At 39.5% G+C, this 25698-nt stretch overlaps 1 protein-coding gene across 1 annotated transcript in view; it reads left to right on the top strand.

Annotated features, from left to right (window-relative positions):
* Nucleotides 1-18942, top strand: part of hcn1 (hyperpolarization activated cyclic nucleotide-gated potassium channel 1) — a gene marked incomplete at both ends in the record, with an annotated part of 61819 nt that extends 42877 nt beyond the window's left edge. The window contains 4 exons of the mRNA XM_080047263.1: nt 975-1121; nt 4944-5184; nt 10908-11072; nt 17849-18942. Coding sequence (XP_079903389.1) covers nt 975-1121; nt 4944-5184; nt 10908-11072; nt 17849-18942 — 1647 coding nt within the window. The remainder of the gene's footprint in view (nt 1-974; nt 1122-4943; nt 5185-10907; nt 11073-17848) is intronic.
* Between the last annotated feature and the right edge of the window lie 6756 nt (nt 18943-25698).

A 25698-nucleotide genomic window follows, 5' to 3' on the forward strand; every position in this document is an offset into this window, starting at 1 on the left:
CTAGGAACTTAACAGACAGTTAACTACATAAAAATCTTTCGGAGTATAACTTTAAATTGTGATATTCAACACAAACGGCTAGTCAGCTATGTTTCATTGCAGTATAATTTACTGTAAATTAGGGAACTACAAAATGACCAATATCTAATCATTCTGGTCTATAGCAAATATTTTGTACCACTTATATTGTATTTTTGAATATTCTAGAGAAATCATGCAAATAAATAGACGTGCAATCTGTGCGATCTGCTTCATTGTCAATTCAGATCTTAAACCTCTCCAAGATACCTTAATAGGTCCCATTAGATCATAGCTTGCTAGCCTATTAGGGCTGGGTTTTGCTTCCTGCGTGGGTGAGATAATCTTAAGTGCTACCTTGGTCTGACATGTACTTGTTCCTACTTTGGTTCACCACCTGCCTCCCTCGTTCTGCCTCTCCCTCCCCACACACAGAACCAGGACATGGCTCTGTGTCCTCAATACAGAGATACAAATACACACTTTGTGAAGAGCACATTTTTGTGGAGCTTTGCTGTTTATTCAAGGTGTACTCTGAAAAACTCCTTATTAAAGGGATACTTCACCCATACGGAACCGGTGTTCTATCATTATAAACTCGCTATTATAATATTATGAATGAGGTTTTTCTTCCCTCAGTCTTTCCTCAGTCTTCCTTTGGCCCAGCTGTCCTGTTAATCATAACCCTACATTTTTACTAGTGTGATGTCACACTAGTAAAATGTAGGGTTAGACAGTGAGACTATTAAACACTCTTTCTGCCTTTTCTCATGCTAGGATGAACCAATTTCAAAAATGTTTGCATATGTATACTATATAGGATCTCAGAGAGAGAATACACCTTCATATTCCCACCGGTGAAGTAGGTCTTTAACATATAGATATTTGGTGTTTTGCATATTAATGCAGTGATTCTTACTTGAACTGATATCCACCTGCTTTCTTTACCTTCCCAGTACAAACAAGTGGAGCAATACATGTCCTTCCATAAGCTTCCAGCCGACATGAGGCAGAAAATCCATGACTACTATGAGCATCGCTACCAGGGCAAAATCTTCGATGAGGACAACATCCTGAGTGAACTCAACGACCCACTCAAAGAGGTGAGACATCTTCTCTTTTAAGACCCCTGAACTTTAGAATCATAAGATATTTCGAATGCTCCTCAACTAAGTAACATTTATTAATCTTTACGAAAACTGTCTGTTTGAAGACTGTGTTAGACTACTGTTATTTTTGGAACATCTAAGAAGAAAAACAAGTTTTTGACAGGAAGGCTGTAACACAGTGCTTTTAGTTTTGGGACATGAATGAGTTTATTTCCTCAAGATGAAGACTGAATCTTCATTTGGCATCCTAAAGTGTGCGATGCCTGAGAATGAAATACATACGCTTGTCATCTCTTCAAAGAAAAAGTCAAGGAGAAAAAAATCCAAACGGATTCTCCTCTGCATACTGGGTGAACCCAGATGGAGCATCCATAAAGATATAAAAAATATTCTGCAAAGAAACAAGGCTGTGCCTCACTTTCACTTGTGATAAACAACCAGAGTTGACGAAAAATCTCTTTTATTTAAAGGTGAGGTCAGCAATTCTGGAGAACGTTTTTTGTCACAGGATCTGCTTATTATCTGTACTGTGTGAACTGAAAATCCAGTGTTAATACACAGCCTGGGCTATGTGTACTGGTATGTAAACAAAGGAGGCCACCGTAGCTAGCAACATACCAGTTTACAGAGCCTAGGCTGTGTATTAACACAAGATAATTTTTTCAGCGCAGACAGTACGTACAGGATCTCGAGAAAATATTCACTGATTTTGACAAGTGATTTTGACATCAAGCATTCTCCATAGTCGCTGACTCCACCTTTGAGTCCTCAGCGTATCACAGTACCAGAGTATACTGTAAAATATTTATAAAGACAGTTAATTAGAAGAATTATTTAATTTTATTTCTGGAGTCAGTGACCGGCTTTTGAGTTCTTGGCTGACCTCCTCCTGTCAGCACATTACAAGGGTAATTATGCATAGGTGGATGGTAAAAGGAGAGGCATGAAGGAGCCAAGCAAGCGTAAGAATCATGACCATCTCTCATGTAGCCCCATTAAGTCACCTTGCAGGGTCGAATGCTGATGTGAGAGGAGTCGCTGCACCGTCCCAGACACTCACAGGGGGAGGGTGTAGGGATTTAAAGGTATGACTTACTACACAGAAAGTCCTGCAGGCTTAGTTCACCATGCAAAGCAAGCAAATGAAAGTCTGCATAGAGACCGTGTCGCACAATGGAAGCAATGCCCAGGGGACTGAAGGATAAAAAAAAAACAGTTTTGGGAAAAAGCAGAACACATAAAGAAGCTTACGGCGCCATTTCCCTGGATAACTGTTGTGAAGATATGTCAGTTATGGATTATGTCAACAGTATCTTTCTTCCAGAGAAGGTCCGACTAACAAGTTCATTCAGAAACTGCTTTCAGGCACATTTTACACGGTCGACTATTTTAACCAAGCCCTGTTTCCTGGATGAAGAATAATTTCAAAAGACAATGTGCGATGTGCTTGAGATTGTGCTAAAATTACATTATTGCTGCATGGTACAGCAGGTAAAAATAAAGCCAAATAAACAACTTTCGGTCTGTTTCACAATTGTTCTAATCCAGTGAATGCCACTATTGTTTTTGTCTAATCATCCATTATAGATGAGTCCATTTAAGAGTCGACTGAGGGATATGAGCAAAATTACTATTAAGATAGCAGCATTTGTTATGTGTGAGATTGTTACAGAAGGTGAAACAGTTAGAACATGATGAAAATACTAGGCTTTGAAAGATTATTTAATGCTGCATCCACCCAAAGATGTGCCAACCTTCATGTAAGTGCCAATGCCAACTTTCTGAGTGACCTTGTTTCTGCCAACTCCTATTTTAATCCTATTGTACTAAAAGCAAACATTCATACATTTAATCTAGATATATTAGATACATCTTGATTTGTCCTGGGGGCACAACTAATGGCACCTTCTTTGTTTATTGAGGCTCGGCCTTCTTGGCTTCTGTAGTAAAGTACCCATTAGTTTGGTTTTGTGAGGTAAAGGGGTGGAGCAGTGGATTGTTTTTCAATCTCTGTATCCCTAGTCTGTACCAGCAGGTCCGTAAATCTGCCAACTTCTGCTGATTTTGGCATGTCTTTAACCAAAAGTCTGTGTGCCAGATTCAGGTCAATTGGTCAAGCAATTATGATTATTATTAAATTAACGTAGACACAGTATAATTTTTGAAAATATTGCTTTATGGATTTTTTAATTGGTCTCTCGTGAGCGGAGGTATCGACCGATGCCTATATCTCAAAATGCCAATAATCAATTAGCCTGGGTCCGCCCGACTACCTACTTCGGCTCAAATTTAATTTTCCCTTCAGTAGTCAGTCTGGGTCTGCGGGATATTCATGTGTTCCGAACAGATTTCTACCGGTCCAATCAGCGAACAGAGAGAGTGGCTGAGAACGATGACGTCGAGGTTGTGCGCCAGTTTCAGTTGTAGTCACAGGAAGACAATGGATAAGGATACGAGAGAAGCTATTCAGTCTGTTATGGCAACGCTGCCGAATAGCGATAAATTAAAGCCAGAGCAAAAAGAAGCTTTGCTGAGTTTTGTTGGTTTCCGGCCGGTCCCGGCGCAAGACATACGTCATGACCAAACGCTATGCGATTGGTTATGGCAGATCCGGAGTGGCACTGCAGATCCAATAATTTTAAACCTCAACAGACACCCGCCTCCAAGTGAGTGAACGTTTGTCAATTGAGCAATTCCAGACCTTCTGTACAAAGGAAATTAAGTACGATGGTCTGGTAGTACCAGGCTAAATAATCGGCCCAATTAATCTGCAATGATGCTAGTCCTCAGTACTGAAAATGGATGGTAATATTGTTTTGTAGAGAGGACTCTACAATTTAAAAGCATGAAACAATGTTAAAACTACAGGGCAGACCTCTCAGGCATCTGACTGTACCAAATCAAGCTGTTGTGGCATTTGATATCCCACTTTGGCTGGTAGTGTATACATAAAACAATGTCAATTGATTGTTTGCAGTTTGTCATTATTGGGCTAAAATATGAAATGACAGCCAGACTCTGTTGCTGTTCTCTGTGTTCATCCCAATCCCCCTTTCCTTTCCTTTCCCTCACAGCCTATTATACTCCGCCATATGACAAATCTTTAAATAGGCATAGCCAAAGATTGTTTCCTCAAGAGGAACCCCTGGCTGGGCATGAAATTTGCTCACTCTCTAATTCATTAGTTCTGGTGCGTGATTGAGGTCATAGCCCCTTGGCATTCGTCGCTGACACCGGCATCCGAGGGCTAAGCTAACATCTCTTTTAGCGTTGCCCGCATCTAGCCAGTGAGCATCCCAGAGATTGGTTGTCCCTCTTTTTAATGTCCTGTTGTCACTGGAGGAGAGTTATCCCTCACAGGGGGGGGTCAACAACACACACAACTGCAGATGCCAAGTGCCCCGGCTCCCCGTCTGCACAGCAACAGAGAGATGTATTGGTAAACAGACAACAAGTTCCTAATCTCCTGCTGGGTCCGAGGGGACAGGATGAGACCGGCGAGATGGCCCGCAGCCGGCACCGCAGGGCAAACTCATCAGCATCTGACTCCTGTGCCAAAAAGTTTTCTTCTCAGGAGAGATGGGAAGTGCTTTAGAAGTATTAGGGGATAAAGCAGCAAAACGCAATCCAATTAATTTATGCCCGCTGATATAACAGGAAAGATGACGGGAGATGCATTGGTGTTTTGTTGCCAAACTGACACTATTTCTTTTTTTTTAACAAGTTGTAGGTGAAAAATTGCTAAATTCTTCTTATGTCATTATCAAATCTGTTTGACTAATATTCTCTTTGTATCATTCTCTCTCTCTCCACCAGGAAATTGTCAACTTCAATTGCCGTAAGCTTGTGGCCACCATGCCTTTGTTTGCCAACGCGGACCCCAACTTTGTGACGGGGATGCTGAGCAAGTTGAAGTTTGAGGTCTTCCAACCCAATGACTACATTATCCGAGAAGGCACGGTGGGGAAGAAGATGTACTTCATTCAACATGGCGTCGCGAGTGTCATCACCAAGTTCAACAAGGAGATGAAGCTAACTGACGGATCCTACTTTGGAGGTAAGAGACGAAAAAAAAGTAGCCATCTCAAATGACTTTCAACAAATGTCTATTTAATTTGCTTTAAAAAATATAAATATATATTCACATTAAAAAAGCAATCATGACTTATACATGTTGGCACTGCACCCCATACGTTGTTGGCAAGAACACCATACTCCCAGTGACACATGCATTCCTGCAGAACGTACATTTAGTTATATATTGAGACATGAGTCTGGCCCGAGGTCTTGCGTTTGATGCCGTTTGAAGTTATCGTAGATTCTCATTAACCAGTGTTGGACGCTAGTCAGTTTCTGCCGTTACATAACCTCTCATCTGGTTGTTGGAGGAGGCCAAGGCTTGGATCAGGCATCCCTAAGGACACACAGAGCTTCCTCCCCCACCAACACACATGCATGAACTCTTCTTTCCCTCCATACGTTCCTGCTGCATGTACTTGGCACTGACAAGAGCAGCTAGACGTTCTTTCTGTTTCAAATCAGAAGCCATATCCTTGTTATACTTCATTCTGTCTTCCTCACTTTCTCTCTCTCTTCACCTCCCCCCCCCCAACACACACACCTCCCTCTCTCTTTCTCTGCATGGGCACAGGTCCCAGTCCCTCTCCAAAACAGTACAGATACTATACATTTTTCAAAAGTCAAATGTCATTTCATCACACGTTGTTTACTCAGACACGACAATGTCTTCCTGGAGGGGGTTTGTCGTTGTGAATGCAAAGCAAAGTTTCCTATTTTAGAGGTTCTTGCATATTTTATCTGGTGAGTTGGTCCACACACACCATTGGAAAGGGAGTCTCAGGAGTCTAAGAATACCTCTGCTTTGGTGCGTCTGCCGAATGCGGTTTGTGTCTCAAAGGCGTGCCGAGGGAAGGCAGTGAATCAAAAAAGAAATTAGTCATCTTTTTCATCTTTCCCTTGCTTGTTCAAACCACAGGATTGCTGTCATACCATTCAGTGTGCAAAGATACGGGCTTTGCGCACTGATGGTGCACTTTATATTCTGCACAGAGTGGACGTGTCGCATTTGGAAGATATGTGGCAGTTGCGATGCGGCATTCAAACAATTAATCCTCGGGGGGCAGCAGCTCAACATATATCCGACTTAAGAATCATTGTGGCACGGAACAAGTCGATCGCGTTGAAGGAACCAAGCTAAAATGTCAGACTAAAACCTTCGGCCAATAAGGTGCTGACAAATGGATCTTAATGGCAGTGTGTGTGGGTGCATTTATCAGAGTATATCCGACAAAAAGAAAGGAAACTGAAGGAGGTTTAATTGGCTACTGTTTCCAGTTGGAACTACCATTATTCCTCTTCACCCTCTAAGTAGACTGAACCGTGGTATAACAACTATGCTGTCACTGCTGATTAAGGCTTCTGAGAGCAAATACAACAAGTGTAAGCCTTTGCATCTTGTATATCCCCTGCTGGTCTTTTTGGTGACTAACATGTTATTAAGTAAAGCGGCTGTTATAAGTATTTTTCAAATAAATAAAAAGGCAACAATATGATGAACCAACAGAGAATGATCACCTAAATATACAGCTGCCTCAACTGTCCTGAGCTCAGGTTTTAAGCAGCAGAAAATAGACTCAAACAATTTCCATAATTTAAACAGTTTTCAACTGATTTCCTGTTGATCGGTTCATTAAGTAATTGTTTTATTCATGCATTACATTATAATTGAAGCATTTAATAAAAAGGGGCTAAAGAAGGGCTAATTGCTAGGCCTACTGTAGGAGATAAAGCGCTCGACTGTTCACTAATAGTAGTCTCATCAAACTGATCCCCTGAAAACTGACCTTTGGAGACCAATTTTTCAAAATCCAGGAAATGTGTCGGGACGGTTAGTGCTTTTCGGGGATTTTCGGATTATCCTTTTCAAGCTATGTCTTAACATCAAGGTTATTCTGTCACACAATATATGAACTCAGTTTTTGTTGTGTGTCTTTGTCTCTGCCGTTTGGTGTGCTCTGATTCTGTGCAGAGATAATAACAGCTCAGTCCATGTAGATTTAGCGGAATACAAAAGAGTTCAATTGGTGCCATTAGTAATGCAAGAAAGACAGTTTAAATGGAAAGATCAAGTCAGCAACCACAATAGGTTCAATGAAAAAGGACGAAACGACATACAGAGAACTTGTAGTACACACAGTAATGTCCCCGTTTATTAATCTTTTGATTAAAAGGATATGTGTTCTCTCTGTACAAATAATAAAAGGGTGCACTGCTCATTTTGCTGTGTTCAGTCGGCACCCGGCCACCTGCTGTTGTCTGCCCAGCTGGTATTTTCGCCCGTTTGTATGGCATTAGTAGATGAGCCCTAAAGTTGGGAGCAGCTGGTTGTGCCAGACACCTCTCTTCTTCCTTTTCTCTCGATGATTCACAGTCCCCTTACAACCAGGCCAAACCGTGGCCAGAATGACAAATGAGAGCGAGGAACAAAAACCCAGCCCAGCCACAGGAAATTATTAGCATAGTAATGAGTGTTACATCTATGAGGACAGTAGGTCACAAAGGACCTCCAGCCATGGTCAATGCCACGTCTGCAAGCTAGAAAATAAAAGTATCCTTGTATTCAAATCCTGGTCCTACATGAACTGGTTTCCTTATTGGTACCACACAGCTCAGCAGTGAAGTCACTAAAGCATAGAGCTGGAGTCAGCGATTCTGGAGACGATCGTTAACAAAATCACTGTCCAAATCAGTAAATTTTTCATCTTGATCTGCTACTTGGCTGTAGCCTATGTGCACTGAAAATAAATCAGGTGTTAATACACAGCCTAGGCTCTGTAAAAAGTTATGTTAACAAAGTGGGCCCACCGTAGCTAGTAACATGCCCAATTACAGAGCCTAGGCTGTGTATTAGCACACACATAGTACATACAGGTAATGGATCATAAGGAGAAATACACTGATTTTGACAACAAAAAAGGTTGACAACAAGCATTCTTCAGAATTGCTGACTGACTGACTCCACGTTTAACAACTTATAGAGTATATAAGTTGTTAAACGTTTGGGCTTGAATGTCATAGAGAAGGGAAGGTGAGCTGTTTCCCATGAGATGTCGTGACACATGAAGTGATGGCAAATTATCCGCTTCAATGCTCCTGGGGTCCACGCTGATGCTTTGTGGCAAGGCAACAGACAAGTGTCAAAACGCATCATTTGAAATGTTTTACACAGACCGACAGACAGAATACATGCTTAAACTAAATACACATGTCTTTCAGGTGACAGTGGTAATCTTTCCATTTTAAAGGGTTTTCAAATATCTGCCCACATGTCAATTTTGACACCTACCAGAACCACAGGAGGGTAAAGTAGCCACCTAAATTGTGCCTTCATACATGTTTGGCTGTTCAAAAGCAGTAAAGTAAGAGAATGAAATACAGTATGCGGTGACAAGACATTTGAGGTTTATGTTCAAAGGTTCTACTTTGAAGTCCTATATAAAACATAAATACCAGTCAGTTTTTTAAGGGAAGCATACAGTAGTTCCCTATATCATACCATCATACTTCTGTGTTGTGTACTGCCACACTCTTAGGATTGGCACTTGGATATTTGTATCTTGAGAGGAAGCAAGAATATAGCTGACTATTTGATGTATGATGCATGTGTTTCAACAGTGGATGTAAGCACAGTCTAAAAATACACTTCTGTCAGCTCTGTCGGCTCATCTTCAGCATGATACTTCCGTGTTCTTAAACAACAACTCAAGGTTGGACTTCAGTTTGGTCTGACAGAATGAACTAGAAATTTGAAAGTGCTATTCCAACAGGGGAAACAAACAAAAAATGTGAACTTGGTATTCTGCCGGCAAAACTCATCTATGGTCTGATGTTGGCTACCAGACAACACAATCAAAGCAGAGCAAGGTGGAACATATTTTATTGGCATTTCTGAGAATAAACAGAATATGGTTGACTTAAAAAAGGTGAGGAGACATTACCACCACATGTCATGGTGTTCGATTTCCAGTATCGCATTATCTGGGTTGCATTAAAGGGTGAGATGTGACTCCTACTGGTAGGTCAGAAGATTTTTTTTTGTTGTAAATTTCCAAAAAACTTCTTATTGAGATTATGATGAGAGGATTGATTCCACTCTTAACCCCGATTTCCAGATGCAGCGTTTTCTTGAAGTTATTTGTCTACTCTTGGTTAAAATAATTTATTTCCCAAAATGTCCTAACTATTCCTTTAGACATGACATGTTATGATTTTATTTATTTTGTTTTTTCATAGTGGAACATTCTAACAAATGCTTCAGGGCTTTCAGGTCGCATTGGTTCTACTTGTCAATTATGGTAATCCATAGCGATAAATGTGGACAATAGTGGAAGCAACAACAGTGGTACCACTTAAAGGGAGCTTTTCCATTATAACAGCACTAACACCTTATTCACACCCACAGCTTCATAGTGTTGATCTCACACCTCGCACGTTCTGCGCTCTATTTTCATGACGGCACGGCAATAAAGATCACACCATGCCGAGTTAACATTTAACGATTTACTAAAGCTGGAAGTAATGTTGTGGACTGGACTGTCAGCAAATGTGGGTGGAAGATGAACATTGTTGGCAGTTGAATGGGACTGAACAGAAACCAAATGAATCTTACTGCATGGAAGATGATAATGGAGGATGGATAGGCTTATCGTGAACTCTTTGCCTTGTGTTACAGGTTGATGAAAACACTGAGGAGATGAGACAGTGAAAATGTCAGGTGTTACTATCACATACTGTATCTGCAGTAGCTCCCATACTATTTACTGCTAGCTAAATAGCTCAGACAAGGTCATTCAGGTTGGTTTGGATGCCCTTTACAGGCAGCAAATATTCCAACTGAGATTAGTTTTCCTCAACACGTTTATGTCATATAAAACCATCTTGCCTAAGCATTATATTATGCAAAGAGGATTTTTGTCTGTTAATGAAATCAGATGTGATATATCTCTTATTGTTGTTAACATGTTTAGGTCTCATTACCTTATGCTGAATCAAAATACATTCTTCTCTCAACATGTGTTCTGTTTGCAATAATTTAATTGCTAATTGCTGAAACTTTTTTAGTACCTGAGGGAGCAATAATAGACATCCTGCTACGAGAACTTTTTTCTGGCATATTTCACATCCTCTCCTCTTTCACACTGAATTATAATAATGTGTGTATAGTACTATTATATTTAATTTTAGAGGCAAATGTAGCTGAACATATACACAAACTGGAAACAGGATGTATGCCATGTTATTATCTGGTGTGAGGGGGCATCAGGGGAGTGTGTTTTGATGCATTGTTTTAATCTATATAATGAAATCATACCATAAAAGCTGTGTACATCCCTTCAAGAAGCCACAGTGACTCACAAGAATACAGTAATGCTATGTAACCATATTCCTGCTTAGTTATACATTACATCTGAGATCTGATGCAGTAGTGCATTGATGCAGAGATGCCTGACAGGCTTCTTTTTTGTTTTTTGCAAAGCTGACTACTGTATCGTATTATGGGACCATTAGCTCTCTGCTGGATGATGAATTATCTTGGTATAATGCAAGTGACAGCACCGCCGATGGGCTCCTAATTTTATTTACATTCCTATTAGCTTCTGCCTCTGTACTCAAGGTCCATCTGTCGTTATCTGTGCTGTAATTGCTGGTATGCTTTCCTCAATGCACCTCTTCACTCTACCCTGTACTTCTCCCACACAGAGATCTGTCTGCTCACCAAGGGCAGACGAACGGCGAGTGTGCGTGCAGACACCTACTGTCGACTCTTCTCCCTTTCCGTCGACCATTTCAATGAGGTGCTAGAGGAGTACCCCATGATGCGGCGTGCTTTCGAAACCGTTGCCATTGACCGGTTGGACCGCATCGGTAAGACCTGCCTAAGTATAATTTTTGTCCTTGTCTGATGGTCGAATTTGTTGCCTGTCATCGTGCCTTGTTGTCTTGTCTTTTCCATTATTTGTTTGCCTTATTTCTTCATAAAAGCATTGTGTGTCCCATCTTGTGCTGCATGACCAGTATGCTATTGTTTTTTTTTAAATTTTATTTCCGTCTATTTCTTTGTCCTGAGTAACATTAAAAATAAATTTGTTGTAACCAGCATTAATCCTTCTAAAGAACCAAAGTAGCGTTTTGAAGTTGGATTAACTGGAAGGCAGTGCATGTCGCTCTCCGGGAGGGAGTCACTTCGCGACCCTTGTTGGTTTGGTGTTGACCCCACTGGATGTCAGCGAGTGGATGGAAGCTAACCTCACATGCATGTGTGTCTGGCCCTCTTTCCACTCATCTGCACTCCTGGGTATGAGCAGCACCCCACCCCATATCAGAGTTTCTCAAAATCAACCAGACCCTGTTAAAACAAGGCTAGGGCCAGGTGGCATTAGGGAGTTGTTTAAGGCTTGTTTCCACCGAGTGGTACAGTTCTGTACGGTACGATACGGTACGGTACGATACGGCACACAATAATTTGCATTAAAATGTCAAAAGTTAGGAACAGTACTAAAATAAGCATACCTATTTTTGTCACCCTTTCGTTGGGGTACCAAACTGTCCCAAAGGGTGGAGCTACACACTGCATCATAATTTCTGTGCGAGAGACAAACCGCTGTGTGTGATCTTTTTGCCAAGAGTGAAGAATATTGTGTTTTGAGAGAAATTACGATGCACAGCTTTTTGTTTACTGTGTCACGTTCTTCCTCTTCATTGAATTTATTGGCGGGCTACACAGTGGCCCGCTGCCTTGATGTCACAATAGAAATGTGTATATACCCTGCCTACCAACTGATGTACTGTCGGCAGTGGAAACGCAAGCCAGATCTAGGGATACTGTTCCGTACCAGACCAGACCGTACCAAACCGGACTGTACTGCTCATTAGAAACAAGGCATAACGCCCTTACATCCATCAGGTCCAGCCCAGTTTGCCAACAGACAGGAGGAGCCTGTATAGTTTTTAGCTATATTCTCTTAACGAATCATTCCTTGTTTTCTGTCTGTTAGATAGACACCCTGACAGATTATAGTTGGAAACGAAAAGTTATAACGGTTGAAACGCACAGACTTGTTGCAGTTTAAAAAAGGGGCACATGTACTGTATGTGATACAATCAGGGCAATAATGGGCTGCATTGACCCTTCTGTTGCACATTTTCCTACTCCTTATCTTAACGGTCTACTCTATTTGATTGGAAGTGGCACATTGATAAATTAAACATTTAGAAGATAATATGATTTGATGAAAATGTTCCAAATATTTTTTTAACAGAAGTACAACTTTCTTTGTCATTGCTTATGTTTTGCTGCACTAGTAACATTTGAAATGATAATGTTTACTTTTTATATTTATTATCATTTACCAATTATAAACATTTAGCAATGTAGCTCCTACATTTCACATGGACATTTCAGTGTGTATAGTGAGTATACTTTAAGCATATAACGAGTATTAATTTCATCATTACTATTTAAGACTGATGTCACAGTCTCACTCAATCTCTGTAGAAAATAAGATGACAATTCATCAAAACTTTGAATAGGCAGGTAGAAAATGTATGAATACATTAATTAATTAATCAACACGTGTGAATAGCACATGTGCAATTCTTAATCTATAAATAGTTTTTCTTTGTAGCTCAGCTACTGTATGCCATCAGAATCATGTTACCGCCACACTCTGCATTACAGCCACAATGTATGTAGCAATCCCAAAGTCGTGCTACAAGTGAATATTTACCTCACAATAAGCAAACACATTTCTTCTTTATTTTACAAACGGTATACATATGCAACCACTACCAATCAGTATAAATACAGAAATTCTATAATAAGGGCATATGAAAAAAAGCTGTACACTGATAAACAGCAGTTGAGCTAATTCATTGAGCGGAGCCTTCGTATTTAGTTCATCTGTAAAAAAGATATATTTTTTGCAGGTAGACGCTTTCCAATTAGATATTTTCTAAGGCGACAGGTTACTGGTGCTGAATAGATGAAAAATGTTCATGCAGTAAAGCAGGAAGGAGCAGGACTGCATGAAATCAAAAATAGACAAAAAAAATATCAAAAATTAATTTTACGGCTAATTATAATATGTTAGGCAGAAAGAAATGGAATTTGTTAAATAAACCACTTTAGAAATGAAAAATGGTTCATATCATTAGCTATTATAGCAGCTAAGCGGACAACCCGAGCAGCTCATCATCATCAATTAGCCACACCTTCTCAGTGCGTTGCCGCTGGCTTTTACCAATAAAGCCAAAAACTGTTAATTCTGCCCAGAACACTAGAGGCCATAATGTTAAGTGATTTATTTCCCTGTTCCATTTACTAGTAAAATAAAATCACCTGAATAGAAAACTAGTTGAATTTGCATAGTGACAGTGTTCCAATGTTGTCTCATATCAGTGGTTAAGCTTGCAGTCTGTATCTACTTTTCTATCTGTTATTGTTGTTTTTTCTTTGTCATGGCTTTGTACATGTGTATTATTTTGCCTGACACAGGCACATATATACATATTATTATATATCATATAATATTGAACTGCTTTACAACCCAAGTGTAGACTCGACACTGATGACTTTAGTGTTAAGCAAGTCAGAAGCAAGGAATGACCGACGGATTTGGAACAAGAGCACTCAAGAGTCAAAATGAATGCAACAGCAAGTGTGTGTCACTTTTCAGACAACCTTTTCTCCTCACCATTACGTTTAGATACAAACTGCTTTTTTGCTGTACGTTGACACCAAGTTTTTTTATCAGTGTTTTGATTTAAATAAATTACTACATGTTGTCGTGTATAAATTTCACAACTGATAATGCTAGTTTAATACAGGACACAAACCTCCATCTCTGGCTTTGCACTTCCATCAAACTGTTCTTCAACACCCACACCTGTGCTGCACAAATGTCACTCTACCTCCTGCATTGTAACTCAACACAAATAAATAAATGTGAAAGTAGTTGCATGCAGACGTAATTAAAAGGAGACAAGGTTGCATTTTTGTTGACTAGCATGACATAAAAAATGTATATTTATAATATTTAATTGCCCTCTAGTGAAGTGTATGTGGATTTGTGCCTTTTACAACAAACGTTATGCCCACAAATCTACATTTGCCCTTTTAATGAGAGCTTCCAGCAGAGTAAGCTATAACTAATTTTTAGACAACGAAAAAGCTTCCCCCTCTGACTGACACTGCTCAGAGTGAAATAGATTAGATCCATCCTTTCAGACTAACAATGAAGGGGGTTTTGTCTCTCATACGAGGGAAGATACTTTGTCATGATCCGTGCTGGTTGTATCGTTTCTATATATGAACTGCATTTGGTTACGTGCTTGTCTTGCTCTAAGAAAAAAAGGTAATAAAAAAGTAACCATGCTTTGAAACCAATAACGTGTTGCACATTTGACGTTATCTTTTATCTATCTAAAAATGATCTGACCAGGAGTCCGTCTTGAGACGAGCACATCTCGTTTTCAAGAGTGTCCTGGCCGACGAGTAGGCATCAGGTAAACACTTTATTCCAATTCCAACATTCGAACAGGGGCAAATTGACCTGTAGAGGCTTTCTAAATGGATCTGGTCTAAAATTCATTTCCACACTAGTTTGACCTCGAACTGAAGATTACATTAACTGTTTAAATGCTGTATCAGTGACACATAACTCAAGTCACCCACACCAGTCCTGCAGATGTTTTGATGGACACATTCAAAATGTCAACCACTAAGACAATCAAAGAAACAAAGATATCTCATTCACATGCCCATTTTATTTTGTAACAGACTCTCACGGAAAATTGACTGGATAATGAACACCTGCTCAGCTCTATTGGTGTGACACTTTTATTTTAATCTTTGAACCCTCTGTTCAAAGTGTATTCACAGATGAAATCATGTCTGTAGATTAGTAAATTCTTTACTAATGCAATGCCACATACACTTTTGTTACATGCAGAAATCCCATTTCATTATTCACTCATGTTTTCACCAATAGAAGAAAGGTTGTTTCTGATTGTCTGACTTGAAATATGAATTATGTCTTTTGTGTAAACTTTTGGAGACTTTACCAAAAACTAGTCTCCTCTTTTGGCTTAAGCTGTATTAAGAAGCAGAGCTAAGTACCGTAATGTTATGTTGACCCCATGTGGAGGGCAAAAATTGTATTTAATCCATTAAGAATCATTTTCTCACACATTATCCACTCTAAAATAAGTTTTTTTTTTGTTGTCATGGTGTACTGAAAAATCCTCAAAAACAAGAAACTAAAGAAAAACTCATCCTGCAGTGACTCATAAAAGTAAATTTATTATTTATTATTTGTGTGAATTATTTAGCAGATTGCAATGTGTCATTTCTCTGTCAAGCCTTGAATGCATCACAAAATGTTTGTGTATATATATGTTTTTTTAACAATATTTTCATTATTTCTATGATGTTTGTTAACATTATGATGTTTGTGTTTTGCTTGTTTTTATTTGTGTGGTTGGTGTCTTAGTCAGCTTCCAGGCTGTTATACAACAATTGTTTTGGGTGTCAGATATGGGTCGATTACTGTATAATTGCATTAAAAATAATCATATGAATAGGTGAAGTTTATATATTGAAATAATCTCAATGCTTCTATTGTGTCAGGACTAACACAGGACTGTAATTGTATTATTTTCAGATTTTGATGCGACCCATATCTGATCCTTTTTGGTTTTATTTAAGTTCTGTATGTAAAAAATAAGGATCCTTTCTTTTCACATGAGTTGTGTTCACATTTTGTTTTGTTTTTCATTTTGTTTTTAAAAAGGGTTAATATTTCTTACACCTATCTTCTTCTGATAATGTTTCAAAGTCAGACTTAACTTGCTAAAGTTTATAGTTAAGTTTATATCAGGTAGAATGTATATTTGCAGACATGTTAACAGACATAAAATACACAGTATAAGTTTATAGTGTCCGTTATCACTCTATTTATAAGAAAATTAGACTATAATAACAATTAATGCTGACAGCAGTCCAGAGTTTCTACAAGAACAAGTTGCACAGTATATTAGGGCACCTTTTAGGAGGGCTTCTGTATTTGGTTAGTTCTTTAGGTAGATATTTTGAAATTTTAGAGTATATTTATTCTACCAATGTATAGTTTAAAAAACTATATACCACACAATGCATTTTCAATCTTGCACCTGTGTTTAAATTCCAGAAAACCTTCCAGACCTTCACAGGTTTTATTTGGAGAAATAATACATTTGTGTTGTCCTTAATTTACAGAGGTTAACCCTGTCACCTTTAAAATTGCAATTAAGGAAGCCTTGTAAGTTTAATATGTGGTGCTAGTTTTTAGCTCTTAGCTTCCCGAACCCGTAGTGATTGTTGCAGTCGAAATGATCTACGTCGAATGGAGAACTCGATTGTGAGAAATGGCTGCAAAACATAACGGCAATTAATTTTTTAAGCCGTTAGAGCTGTGAAAGTCTTGTCTTATAGCTGAACGCACGGCCTGTTTGGCAGCCTTGAGAAGACAGGAAGCCGTCCAGCAAACGCTGCTCGACTGTAAACACGGCGCAGAAATCTACTGCCCTCAAGGACATGGCTTAGTGATTGATTGACTCTGGCTAAAGCCTTCAACACACTAAAAGTCAACTCTGTCTTCCTTACCGACAAATAACTTCACAGCCTGTCAATACACAAGGTCAACAAATAATCACAGGAAATACACTTCCTCCGAATACATTTGGAGTCTTTCAAAGTTAAGATTCTAAACAGGTCTTTAATATCATTTGGCTTGTTACTTGTGACAGGCTGGGAAATATTTTGAGGCTCTAGGACTTTTTAACAAGTTATTTAGAAAGACGTGTGATTACCTATATTTTTTTTATAGGCATAACAATGCAGTGTAGATACTTTTAAGGATAACACAGCATTATGTGGTAAGATGAGCAAAGTTTTAGTAAGCATTAAGCTTTTTAGTGTATAATAATATGTACTATCTGTGCCCACTATGGTGTGTTAGGAATAGATCTTTTTGGCTTTATTTTTGTTTTTTTATTGTCACCTTGTTCATTACATTTTCAGAAAAAAGTGTTTCCCAAGTGTCCTTGTGATGTGTTCTAGAAGAGTTGTAATTGTGAATGAAATAGTGTGGCTTTAGATGTATCCTGAGGGCTTAGACTTTTTGCCTTTTTCTTTGAATACATAGTCCAGTAGTGCGACGTGTGGGTACAACTCATCCCTACTCCTGTGTTCCATTGTCCACATCAGCACCTCCAGTCTACGCGATCATGTCACACTTTCAGTAATCTTTGTCTCCTTATGTGTCCTTCACTCCTCTCAAACCCTGTATTTCCCATTGTCATTGCCATTCAGTGTCCTTCACACTTTACATTCAACTGTAAAAAGACCTTAGTGGGTGTGAAAAGATGCAGCTTGTAAGATTGAAGGAGTTGAAATTAGTCGGATGAACTTATATATTTAGTGGAATCAAGAAAATAATGTTCCTTTATTTATTAAAAAGGCAAATTTGCATACAAAACAAAAACATACAAGCTACATCTTTACCATTATTGTTGTGACTCCTCCCCTTATCCTGTGGTTTAGGGCAACCAAAGTTTGCCATGGCTGTCTGTGTGCTCACCTCTCCTGACTGCACCCCCAACAGGGAAGAAGAACTCGTTGCTGCTGCAGAAGTTCCAGAAGGATCTGAACGCCGGCGTTTTCAACACCCAGGAGAACGAGATATTGAAGCAGATTATCCGCCAGGACAGGGAAATGGTGCTGATGGTGGACCGCAAGCTGTCAGTCACCGGGATGAACTCAACTCCAATGTCCGGAAACTCCATCATTAGCTCACCAGCTCAACCGCCCTTCGCCACTGCCTTTGGCACCAATCAGCTCCAGCAGTCTTCTGTACCCATGACCTTCAGTGCTTCTGCTATTGCCAATGCTTCCGCTGCCCGCATGATGCCAGCCTCTGCCGCTGCCGCCACCGCTGCTGCGCAAGTAGTCTACCCCACTGCCAGTATCTCCCATGGCAACCTGAATTCTTCCTCGACCAACGCACATATCCCACTCCAGCAGCAAACAGCGCTCATGTCCCCTTGCTCCTTCACGGCTGCTATGTGTAGCCCGCCCGTGCAGACCCCTCTGGCCGGCCGGAGCTTCCAGTACGGCTCGCCCACGGCCTCCCAGCTATCACTCATCCAACAGCCCAGCATCCCACCATCTCTAGTATCCACGCAGCAACAGGTCGCCATACAACAGGCCGCGGCAACGTCAGCCGTGGCCTCGGCAACACAACAGCAGTCTCCTCAGCTGCAGCAGGCCCCCTCACCCCAGCGCGGAGACATCCACAAGAGCACACAGGCTCTTCAGTCGGGCAGCTTGAGTCGAGACGTGAGACACTTATCGGCCTCCCAACCGTCACTGCCACACGACACATCCCAGGGGCCCCGAGCACACACCCCGGCCTCAGGAGACTCTCTGGCCGCCATGGCACCACCCACGACGGTGGCCGTGATCCAGGGAATGAGTCTGCAGAGTGGCATCCGCACCACAGTGCCCCAGCGGGTCAACCTATTCCGCCAGATGTCGTCAGGAGCGCTGCCCCCGGTGCGTTCGGCCGCAGCAGCAGCGGCGGCAGCGGCGTCATCGTCCTCGGCCCAGCACAGATCCTCCCCCGGATCTAGGAGAGATTCTGTCTTGAGCGGTACAGACACTGAGCAAGACAAAATGCGTTTTTCATCAAATTTATGATCCCATTTTATTTTTTATTTTTTTGCGTTTAATTTTTTTTTTACTTAAATATGTTTCAATTCATTTTTAAAAATGGAAATACGACAAAAAGAGTTGCAAGTGAGGGACTTCAGCATTTTTTTTTCTCTCCGACATTTCTTCTAAAATAACCTCATAGAAATCCTGTAAATACAAGCCCTTGTATTATATTTTAGACACATTGTCTCCCTAAACTTAAGAATGTATATTATACAGATACATCTCTCTCTCTTTTATGTTTTATATATATATATATATCTATATATATATAGATAGATATATCTATAAATATATATATGTATATGTACTGCTGTATGTGTGGGTTTGTTTGTGTGCGTGCATGTGACTGCGTGTGTAAAATACAACTAGAATATTTGGCAATGGCAATTTAAAAGCTGTAGTTTAACATGAGTCTTCCTTTTTGAGAGATATAAAGAATTATACAGTGACATTTTTTATTTATTTTTCTTTTTGCTTCCTGTTTTTTAAACTGGAATGCATTGTGGATTCTGACAATGACGTGATATTTTTATTTTATTTTTTAACATTGAGGATGAGAAAAAATATCTTCTCCTATTAAGCGGCTTTAGGCACCACTGTGGAATCACAAATGCAAGCAACTCTGACAGATTGTCTCTCAAAAAGCACACGCGTAAAGAGAAATCTCGTACCAATTTCCTGAACCCTTGTTTCAGAAATCAACACGGATACTGTAATGTTGCTCACAGCGACAAAAAGACAGTCTGCAGAACCACTATATCCACACAGTGACTCACATACAAACCATGACAGTGTTATGGGTCCAGAGGGGAATAGATAATAGAAAATGCTGCTTTCTTTTATTTATTTTACAGGAGAATAGAGTGCGGAGAAAGTTATGGATGGATGCTATTGTTTTCTATTTCTAATTTCAGATGGCTGAGATGTTATGTATTGTTGCTTAAAAATTCTGTGTATATTTATAATATTTATAAACTAAAGATTATCACCATTATGCAATAGACTGTGACATAAAGATTACCTATACGTGTGCTGTAAATAGTTTTGTAGATCTAGTATTTACGGATACTGTGTGGTGCATTCTCTATCATAACAATGTCTTACTTCTATCAGGAACCTGGATATCATCTATACGCGAAAAAGGTTATGTGACAAAATGCATATGTTTCATAAGAGATAAACAAACCTTAATGCAATAGCTAGCGTTACGTGATGATGAGAAATACTGGATTGGAGGACATTTTAGAATATCTCTCTTTATGTATACTACTCGTAGTCCTAATTTTTTATTTCACATCAAATGAATATATATCATATTTACCTGCAATACACAACTTAATTTTAAAGTTGTTCAACTGAAAGTAATTGTTTATTTTGTATCGCCTCATTTCCCAAGAACCAATACTATGTCTTTGGTAAATATTATGCTAAGGCATCTTAAAAACGTTACTTTTGACCATAAAGACAGGCTTGGGATTTAGGAATGACTCGAAAGATGGAGCGCCCCCTTGAGGCATTTCAAAATAAAGACAGCTATTTCAAGGCACTGCTGAAAATATTCCCGATCTTCCCGATAAAGGAAATTCACCACGATAAACATACAGTAATATGATTTTTTTTCTACCATTATTCACAGTCAAATCTTCTATCTACCCATCCCTAAGTATAACTCAATCGGACCATTTCATGAAATGTAAGACCGATTTTAAAATGTGTTTTTTTTTTTTTACTATAATTTAAATTGTGTGCTAGCTCATCTGCTTCTTGAGTCATACTGTACTGTACACTCATATCACAATTCCTGTAGTTAAGAGCCTGGCACAACATTTTCAACACACACATTATAGGTTAGTAGTGTCAGAATGTGCAGGGGGACATCTTCACAGAGAAGTGTTTTTTTAAAGAAAGACATGCTGGTTTGCATTAAGGTTTTACGTCTCATGTAAATCCATTGTGTGGGCTTAGGTACTCTAAACTGACCTGGACTGATGTTGAGGTAGGGGAAGTGAGGTCAAGCTAGAATGTTATGACTATACTATATCGAAGAAAAAAAAGGATATGAGCTATTTTCGAACATTTTAATTCCTGCAATAACCAAAGTGTTTGATGACTCAACCAAAATAAGACAGCCATTATGGCTTACAGGCCATTTCCCTGCACATTTGGTTGATTGTGGCGTGTGCACAAGGCCTTCCTGTGGTCTTCATACAGTGAGTCAAAAGTGATCTACTGTCAGCTGGGCAGAATATCCACTTAAAGAGTCATAGTTTTCATGGCTAAATATCCCATCAGTTCAAAGTGACTAAGCCCTTCTGAGATGCCGTTTTCAAAAAGATTACAAAGTATTTGCTACAGATTGTGTCGATAGTGTACCAATACAGTCAAACCACCAATGTCATGATGAAAGCATGCACTGTCACAAATACTTAAAAAGATACTATCTCAAAAATGTTGACGTTAAATGTGATGTTGGATTATGTTTTGTTCATTGTCTGTCTGCCTAGACGTTATCTGCGTGTGTGAACAGAAGCATTGACTTTTCACATGGACATTCTTAAGTATTTGTGCCTAAACTATAGCCATGTTCCATCCTTTGTTATGAGTGTGAGCTGGGTGCGTACGGGGTGGGGTGGGGGTGGGGGTGGTTGTTCGGGGGCACTTCTGCACACAACTTGCGCATTCATTCTTACTATACTCTTATGTGTTATATGTCTCAGTGTTTTTAGACAAGGGAAGGAGTAAGCAAGGATGATGGCCAAATTATTCAGTTTATCCAATTGGTATCTTTACTTACAATGTGAACTACTAGAGGCAGGAGTTTTCTAACATCGTCTGTCAAGCTATATAGAATATTTAATGAGGTTGTGTACAGTTAAAAAAAAGTGCAATCTTTAGACTTGCAGTAATATCACGCTCAATGAGACATTGTACAAATTTGGAGCACCTTTTTACCTTTTATTTGTAGCTATAGACACTGATGTTTGGATTGAATATGGATGCGTGGAAGGAAACTGGCCAAAGCAAAACATTCTAAGTCATTGTCTTTTGTGTTTTAAATTGCACTTTCTAATTCACTACTAACAAAGTTACAGATTCTTTCAGCTAAAGTAAAATGTTGAATGAGTTCGTAAGGGAGCAATATCCCCTAGAATTTGTGCTGCCCTGATCCTGTATGAGGTCTCAATATGGCTGGGGGAGATGTTCTAATTCAAACGAAGAGCGCTTAATCATGAATATGCCATAGTGTATAGGAACTAGTACACGGTCAAGATGGATAGCAGCACTGTTAGTTTGTGCTGTTTTTGATACTTGCCTTTGGAGGGAGAGATTCCGAACTATGTGCTTTTTTCACTATACCAATCACACAACTATAACATACTGGAATGGGCATTAATGGTGATGTACAATACAAACTAACAAGCTTACATATTAGCAGTATAGAGACTCTCAACAAACCAGCACATATATTTGTATATTCTTTTTGTTTGTTTTGTTGGTTTGAGAAGTTAAAAAAGAAGAGAGGGATACAAAAAGGGAATAATGAGAATACTGCCCAGAGGAGGACACACCAAATGTTTATTTGGTTTTGATGGCCACCGGTTTCATATGTTTACTGATGATATGCGAAGTGGAGAGAGGGGAAGAAAAGCTACACGCCGAGCTGCTCGGTCCTCTTGAAGCCCACTCACATGGTCACTGTTCAGCTCATTTATGTAATACAAGGCTTAGACAAAAAGAACTATCAGTTGGTTACCTGATACAGACGAAAAGAAAGATACATGTAAACTTTCTTACAACAATATGCAGACAAACAGTGTTTGTCAAAAAACATTTTTGATTTTCTTTTGTTTATTTTGTTTGTAAATAATAAACCTTTAAAAATATAGAAAATAAACGACATATTGTCATCTAAACAGGAGTCTGTGTCCTTCTATTGTTCAAACTGCCCGTGGATTTGATGGAAGAAGGCCGCCGAAGGAATGAGCTTTTTACTCATTTACAATTCGATCATGTGAGAAAATGAAGAGATGATTTGGGAGATGAAGCCGTGATGGAAAGGGTCGTGGAGTATTAAGGAACAGTGTCAGTCAGCATTTACAGGCCAGGTGAAAAAGTGGTCTGTGCGACAGCCAGGGATTTCCATTCATCACCTACAAATCCAGTCATCAGTCCTCATACAAAAGACAGATTTCTCTGTGTGACCACCATATACTCTTAAAGGGGACACGTCACAAAATGAAGGCGAATGTGTTCCTTTGTGTGACTGACACAGCCTGATGTTCAATAGAAGTGCAACTATCTGTTGATTAATTGACTGTTATTCAATCAACATATAATGTTTTGGCAACTTGATAAAGTAACTGGTTAAAGGAGAAGTTAGTGATATTTTTTTGTTAATATAAGTGTTAAATCACTCTATATTCATACAGCAATCATATCAATTCATATGCGCAGTTCATAACACAAGTCTCCCAGTCTTTCAGCTTTGCAGGAATTGCCAGATACAATTTTCCCGCTCGTTTTTATCCAATCAGGAGACAGAGCGCAATAAAGAGGCGAGTCTCTGTGCCCTTGAACGATGGCTCGCCATCGCAGCTTTATCTGAAGAAGACTGCTGTGCGTTCATGTGATAGTGAAGTAGGGACGAGGGAGGGGACCGCTAATTGCAGTCACTGACAGGATGTTAGCTAAAAGGACCATATCGCTTACTTCTCCTTTAAAGATGAAGTAAGCGATATATTCATGTTTAATATACGTGTTAAATCACTCTATATTCACTTAAATAGTGTGCACGTTTCATAACTCGGATCTCTGTCGCCCGCTCTGCATGTAATCGGCAAATAAACCTTTCTGGGATCCCACAACTAATATCCAATCAGAAGAGACAATGCTACAAACCGGCAAGTCTCAATGCCAGTGCACGCGCAGAGCGACAGATGGGTGAATGTTTGTGCGGCTACAATGGCGGAGCAGGTAAAAATCCTTCCCAATGTCTGTTTAGATGGTTTTAATCATGTTGTATCGCACTTAAGGATCTGAGATGATACTAGATAACTCACTGCTTGAAGATGGCAGTGCATTAATGTGGTGACATAGGGACGAGAGAGGGGACTGCTAACTGCAGTCAGTGACAGGAAGTTAGCTAAACTGACCATTCCGCTTACTTCACCTTTAAGTTGTTTATTGATTTATTTATTTTATATTTTTAAATCGATGGTTCATGCTTCTCAGGGATCTGGATTTCATGATTTACTCAGTAATAGATACAAGCAAACAGCATGCATTTGGGCTTTCTGCTGTTGGTTGGCCAAGCCAAGACATTTAAAGATAGAGCCTTTTTTTCCACTTTTTTCTAACATTTGATAGACAAAACGATTATGTAATTAATTGACCTAACCATCTTTATAGTTATTAATAATTATTAGAATAATCGCTTGCAGCCCTTAAGTCAGACACAACAACATTTCCAAATACATTTGTCAGACAATCTTAACACTAAAATGTTCTCATAGAATGAACTCTTGAGTGTGATACACTGCAAGGTTGTCTGTTTTCTCCTTCCTTATTTAAAATAGAAGTTGAGCACAGCTCGAATTGCAGAGGTGGTTTGCAGTTACCTTTAGAAAAGCTTTGCTCACAAGGGTTAGGCCAGGGTGACGCATGCTATGGTTGATATGTAGCTCTCCATGCGGAGGGAAACACTGCCCTCGATTAGGCATTTATGCTTCATTAAACGTAAGTAGCTGTCTTCAGGGGGAAGTTAATTTTTTAGCATGTGTGTGATGTGACTTAAGATAAGAGTAACACAAGTTGATCTACAGAGCCTTCACCACAGGAGCACCTTTGCTGTACAATGACCGGAGCAATTACACACACTCAGTAATGTAATATTAATAGATATTAAGAATATATTTATATTTATATAGGATGTATCCCTTAACAAGTGGAAAATATAATGGTTCTGATTTGGTTCCGTCTATATATTAGTCGTAGTACTGTATACTGTATGAGAATAGAGAAATCACATAGGGCTTTACAAACTAAGTTTAATTCCATGACGTTCAACCACTTTTCATATTATTCTTAAAGAGGACCTATGATGCTTTTTGACTTTTATGACCTATAAACGTTGTTATGATGATTCATAGTCATGCTTAACCATACTAAATTATCAAATAATGACTTACATGCATTTCGACGTATTCCCTGCTGACCGTCTGGGGTGTCTGTGCAGAGCACTAAACACTATTCTAGCCAGTCGAGAAGTCACGTCTTCAAAGCGGTCTACCCTTTCATAATTTGTGACGTCGCATAAAAATTTGTGACGTGACCACGCGGATGTTTCCATGTATGGTAATGCTGTCACTTCCCTGTTCGCGTCTGCCTCGCGCCCTTATAGGTCCATGCTCGCGCTTCCCGCCACTGAAAGTGTTCCGGAAGGAAGGTAACCAATCACAACGGAGTGGGGTTTGCAAGAGGGGGGAGGGTAGCGGAGATGGCCGATGCACAGGCGGAGGCAGCGGAGATTGCCGAAGCACACACACTCAAGTGTTGACAGGACGTGCTGGATCGCCAAAATAAGAGAAAGAGCTTCCCGAAAATCTACATAGTTTTTTGTGATGTGATTCGTGTCAGGTTGCTCTATAGCAGTGTAAAACAAGAAATTAAGACCAGAAAAGTAGTATAATAGGTCCTCTTTAAGCATTTGGAGTTTTCTCAGTTGTCAGATAAGTTTTT

The sequence above is a fragment of the Ammodytes marinus genome (assembly GCF_949987685.1).
Source record: "Ammodytes marinus genome assembly, chromosome: 18".
Lineage (NCBI taxonomy): Eukaryota > Metazoa > Chordata > Actinopteri > Uranoscopiformes > Ammodytidae > Ammodytes > Ammodytes marinus.